At 42.0% G+C, this 5586-nt stretch overlaps 1 protein-coding gene across 1 annotated transcript; it reads left to right on the top strand.

The window, feature by feature from the left end:
• The first annotated feature begins 2350 nt into the window (after nt 1–2350).
• On the top strand, nt 2351–3418 carry LOC101088954 (olfactory receptor 9I1-like). Its single transcript, XM_003993449.5, has one exon. It carries the CDS (start codon nt 2351–2353, stop codon nt 3299–3301), a length of 951 nt encoding a protein of 316 aa, XP_003993498.3. The 3' UTR covers nt 3302–3418.
• Nucleotides 3419–5586: the final 2168 nt, after the last annotated feature.

Genomic DNA, 5586 nt, shown 5'->3' with positions numbered 1-5586 from the left:
ATTAAAAAATAAATAAGACAACAACCCTCAAAGGGCTGTTTCCAGGATACAATAAGATGATTTTTACAAAGCCTCACTATCTTTAGCAGAATGGTTAAGTAAAAGTGCTGTAAGCATACCAAGGAGACCATAGCAAAATCAGAAATAAAAAACTAGGCTTACCTATATGACACGGACAAATCACAAAAACATAGTGCATATGGGGAAAAAAACAAAACAGGACTTACAGCACAAGATCATGTATACAAAATTTAAACCACACCAAAATCACTGTCTCTTTTAAAGATACACATATTTTTAAATCAATATGAAAGGACAAAGTGTAGGAGGATATACATTTTGCATACACTAGATTGTGTACCTGTGAGGAGCAGGAGAAGGATTGGGGATGGAGAGAGAAGGAGGGAAAAATAATAAAGTGAAAAAGAGCCTTGCCTTGATCAATAATGATGATTTATCTGGAACTGGCAAGTATGATTACTCAATTTCAGACTTAAGATCCCGTAAGTAACTGCAAATCACTTGAAATAGTGCCTGCGTATTTTATTTACTCGGTAGTTTGTAGCTAAGGAGTATGCAGGTTATAATAGGAAAATCCTTCCAAAAACCTCATTTAACCCATATACCTAGACATACGCATCATGATTTGTGAGAGACGTAAAAACTTCAATGATCATATAGCCTAGCCCCGCCATTTTGCAGAATTGAAAGTAAAGTCCAAGGAGGGAAAGTGAATTTTAAAGGTTACTCAGCTAGTTAGTGTCTGTCCTAGAGGTGACAACCGTTGAAACTGACCATACAAGAAAGCCTTCCAAAGAAGCTAACTCATCTCCAGACCTAGCTGCTGGAGTCAGGTGTGGGGAACAGCTTCAGGAGACCATGTTTTATATGATATGTCAATGTCTCTCTTTCACTAATGACCTCTGATTCAAGCTGGAGGAGACTCCCAAGATTAAAATGGTAAAGACCAGGGGTACCTGGCTGGCTTAGTCAGAAGAGCATGAGACTCATGATCTCAGGGTTGTGAGTTCAAGCCCCATATTGGGTGTAAAGATTGCTTAAAATAAAAATAAATAAGTAAACTTAAAAAAATAAGTGATAAATACATTAGGTAAAATAGTAAAGGAGCACCTGAGTGGCTCAGTTGGTTGAGCATCCGACTTCAGCTCAGGCCTGATCTCACTGTTCATGAGTTCAAGCCCCACATCAGGCTCTGTGCTGACAGCTCAGAGCCTGGAGCCCACTTCAGATTCTGTGTCTCTCTCTCTCCCTCTCTGACCCTCCCCCACTTACACTCTGTCTCTCTCTCAAATGTAAACATTAAAAAATTTTTCAACGGTAAAGATTAAAGAGAAAGACTTTTATTTTTTTTGTTATTACTGAGATATAATTGACATATGACATTGTGCAAGCTTCAGGTGTAAAGTGTGTGGCTTGATTCATTTATAAGCTGCGATATGATCATAGTGTTGGCTAACATTCCATCACTTCCCATAATGATCAAGTGTTCTTTTGTGGTGGGAACAAGTAAGAACTAGTCTCTTAGCAACTTTGAAGTTTGTAACACAATATTGTTGGCTATAATTCAATGTCTACAATACAATGTTGTTGACTATAGTCACTCTGCTGTACATTAGATCTCCAGAACTCGTATCTGCCAGTTCCAAGTTTGTACCCTTAAACTACATCTTTTAATACCATCTGACTAAGTAGTTTTTGAATGCATGCTGAATAATTACGTCACAAGAAAAGAAAGCACATCGGTGGGTAACATGAGGGAATACTCAACGTAAAGAGCAGATTCGTCGTCCTCCAACTTCTGAAAGCCTTTTATGAGAAGAAGGAATTAAATTTGCCGTGCGTGTCTGGAAGGGGTAAAACTAAAACCAATGTGTTGAAGATGAAGAGAGAGAGGAAACAGATCCAAAATGAGCATTAATGGGTAGAACTGTCCACAGATGGAGGTTCATACAGTAGCTAGATGACCAAGCAGAAGGTATGTGGTACAGGACACTTCAGCATCCCATGGGGATTAGGACACTTGCTGACCAGGTTCTTTCCAAATCTGAATCTCTTGTCTTCACAGGAATTTCCAAATACAAACCCAAATTAATTTGAATCAGAAACACCAGCTCAGGGCTCAGCTCCAAAACACGTGGAAGAAACATAGATGCCCACGGAGACTCAGCCACGTACAGGATTTCCCAAAAACAAGCTCTATAAGTTGGCCCAGAAATATAAAGCTAACTTCTACCATAGAAAGAATCTGTCCTTCAATTCTGGGATGTTGTTGTTGTTGTTGTTGTTGTTGCTCATTCTCACCCTCAGATCAATTGTCTATATTGAATCCATGGACGCGAATAATCTTACTACGGTAACAGAGTTCATTCTCGTGGGCTTTACTGACTACCACATGTTGGAGATTCCCCTCTTCCTGACGTTTCTCATTTTCTATATCGTCACCCTTCTGGGGAATATGGGGATGATCATTCTGATCCAAGTGGATGACCAACTCCACACGCCCATGTACTTCTTCCTGAGCCACCTCGCCCTGCTGGATGCCTGCTACGCCTCGGTCATCACTCCTCAGATCCTGGCCACACTGGCCACAGGCACGACGGTCATCTCCTATGGCCAGTGTGGTACCCAGTTCTTTTTCTTCACCTTCTGTGCAGGCACAGAGTGTTTCCTGCTGGCAGTGATGGCCTATGACCGCTATGTTGCTGTTAGCAACCCACTGCTCTACACTGTAGCCATGAATCCTAGAATTTGCTGGAGTTTGGCGGTGGAAGCCTATGTCTGTGGGATGTTAGGGTCCATTGTGCGTACCACATGCACCTTCACCCTCTCCTTCTGTGACCACAATCAGATCAACTTCTTCTTCTGTGACCTCCCGCCCCTGCTGAAGCTCGCCTGCAATGACACAACAAACACTGAGATTGTCATTGTCTTCTTCGGGAACTTTGTGATCTTGGCCAACGCGTTGGTCATTCTGATATCCTACCTGCTCATCATCAAGGCCATTCTGAAGGTGAAGTCTCCACGTGGCAAGGCCAAGACTTTCTCCACATGTGCCTCCCACCTCACCGCTGTGGCCCTTTTCTTTGGGACCCTCATCTTCATGTATCTGCGGAGTGGCTCGGGCAAGTCCCTGGAGGAAGACAAGGTCGTGTCTGTCTTCTACACTGTGGTCATCCCCATGCTAAACCCTCTGATCTACAGCCTAAGAAACAAGGATGTGAAAGCAGCCTTCAGAAAGGTCACTGGTAGACTCCAGGTGTCCCTGAGTGTGCAGATATGAGTGATAGGACCTTACCTCCTGGTCCATTTTCTTCCCATATCAATATATCCTAACAGGCACCAGCACTCTATGCAACTTAGCCCCACAAATAGAGAGAAGGTAGATGGGTGTCAGCAAGCACACAAGAAAAACTGCAAATATGGTAAAATTCATTTCCAGCAACCCCATGGTGCTTTCTTCTTCTCCCCATCTCACACCTCCAGCCCATTTCTTAGCATACAACAGTCTTATGATACTGCCTGATATCTTCACTTACAGAATGTCAGGGGTCCAGGGGGCCTTGAGTTTATCTCATCTCACCCCAAGTCTTTGCAGCTGTCCTTGGCTTTCCCATCCTTTCCTTCTCATTTTTTTCCTCCCTTTAATACTGCCGTTTTCTATGTCAAAGATTCTATCTGGGGATTCTAGCGATCAATGCTAAATAGTCTTTTGTCTTCTTTTAATAGATGAGTGACTGGTCACCTCAGCAAGCAGGGAGTGCTATATAAGACAAATCTGAGTCTCTAAGTGGCCAAGGGAAGGGAGTGTTTGAGAAACAGGCCTTTCTCCTCACCATTCTAGTCTCTGGTCACTTTCCTTCTTGCTCATGCCACAACAGTGGAATTTGCAAGCTGCCTTTCCACCTGATCACATCCCACTGGCTTTGCTGTTCCTGCTGTGTAAGGTTACTCTGACATCTCCAAGATGAACTAAAGCCACCTTACCTTTGGCTCCTCAAAGGCCAACTCGCTGGTTTCTGCGGGACACGACGCATTGCTTCTCCTCTCTATTCCCATTGCCTGCCTTGAAGCAAGCCTCCCATTTCCAGGAACAGCAATGTTAGAGAACAAAGACAGGTATAAGGAAAACATTAAACCACACGTTATCTTCGCTGGCAGAAGGTTTAGTAAGAGGGGGAATAACTAAATCCTCTGTTTAGTTAAAGAGACCACAAAAACCCTTCAGGGCAAATTCTGCTTTGCTCCTTAGGGAACTCACCCCAAATCCAGAGTCCGGACCAAATGAGCTCTCAATAATCACTTTTGAACGGATTTTTATGGCACATGCATGGTCTCATTTGAGCCTCATGGAAACTCCGTAAAGCAAATAAGAAAGACAGAGCTGAATAGAAGATTCCTATTTTGCAGTTAAGAGAATGCTTTCTCATAGTCCCTTTGGACCTTTGCTTAAAGTCTCTTTGTTCAGCATATACAGCAGGAGACAAGGCACAGCTTTCAGACTCAGGCTTGTATCTGAATCCCGATTCTCCCACTAATTCACTGTGAAATGTACCGTAAAGGGCTTCATTTCTCAGATCTTAATTTTCCTCAGGTCTAAAACAAATGTAACAACTCCTAATTCAAGAGCATATTGTAAAAATTAAATGAGGTAAGGGGCGCCTGGCTGGTTCAGTCAGAAGAGTATGCAACTCCTGATCTTGGGGTTGTAAGCTTGAGCCCCACGTTGGGTATAGAGCTTCCTAAAAACAAATAAATAAACTTAAATTAAAAAAAAAAGTAAAATCTTAAACTAAATAAATGAGGTGATGAATAAGAAATCTCCTAGCATAAGTCCATTGCTCAATATGTACTGTTCTCTTCCCTTCCCTTCCCTTTCCCTCACTTTCATTTCACCCCGGACCTTGCCACAATCCCATGGCTGTTAACAAAAATGAAACAGATCACAAACAATTAGTAGTGAAAGATAGTGAACTGAGGAAGATGAACAATTCAATCTTTTCACCCAAGAAATAAAACGAACATTGGGGTTTAGCTGGGGTGGGGTGGATTTATCTGCACCCCACATGGTCAAGGATAACCAAAAGATGTCTTTTCGTTGAAGAGATAAACACCCAGTCAGTAAACCCCTCTGCTGAACTTTGATTTTATGAGAAGTTGGTCCTCTGTGGCACTCTGTATGGAAACAACCATCTTAAATGGACCATATTAAATTTAACCATATTAAATTTAAATTCCGTATTAAAATGGCCCACCGCCCTGCCTAGAGTTGATTGGTTCAGAAATAAGCACCTGACCCAGTGTAGGTTTGATTAAAAAATAAATAAATAAATAAATAAAAATAATTCCTGGGCATTATGAAGTTGAACATGTAAAACAGATGCAGAATAGGTGACCAGATTGCCCAAGGTAGAGAAGTCAAGAAAGACACAAAAATGAAGCAGTTATTCAAAGAGAATCAGAAATAACAGACTAAGGAGGAACCCTGAAAGGTTCCATTCTGGGCTTTCCAATGCAGCCACAATAATTTTCTTGCTTCCCTTAAGGCACACTGGGATCCAACAACGA

This window comes from Felis catus, chromosome D1, assembly GCF_018350175.1.
Source record: "Felis catus isolate Fca126 chromosome D1, F.catus_Fca126_mat1.0, whole genome shotgun sequence".
In the NCBI taxonomy this organism is placed as follows: domain Eukaryota; kingdom Metazoa; phylum Chordata; class Mammalia; order Carnivora; family Felidae; genus Felis; species Felis catus.
This window is presented reverse-complemented; position numbering and strand designations above follow the sequence as displayed.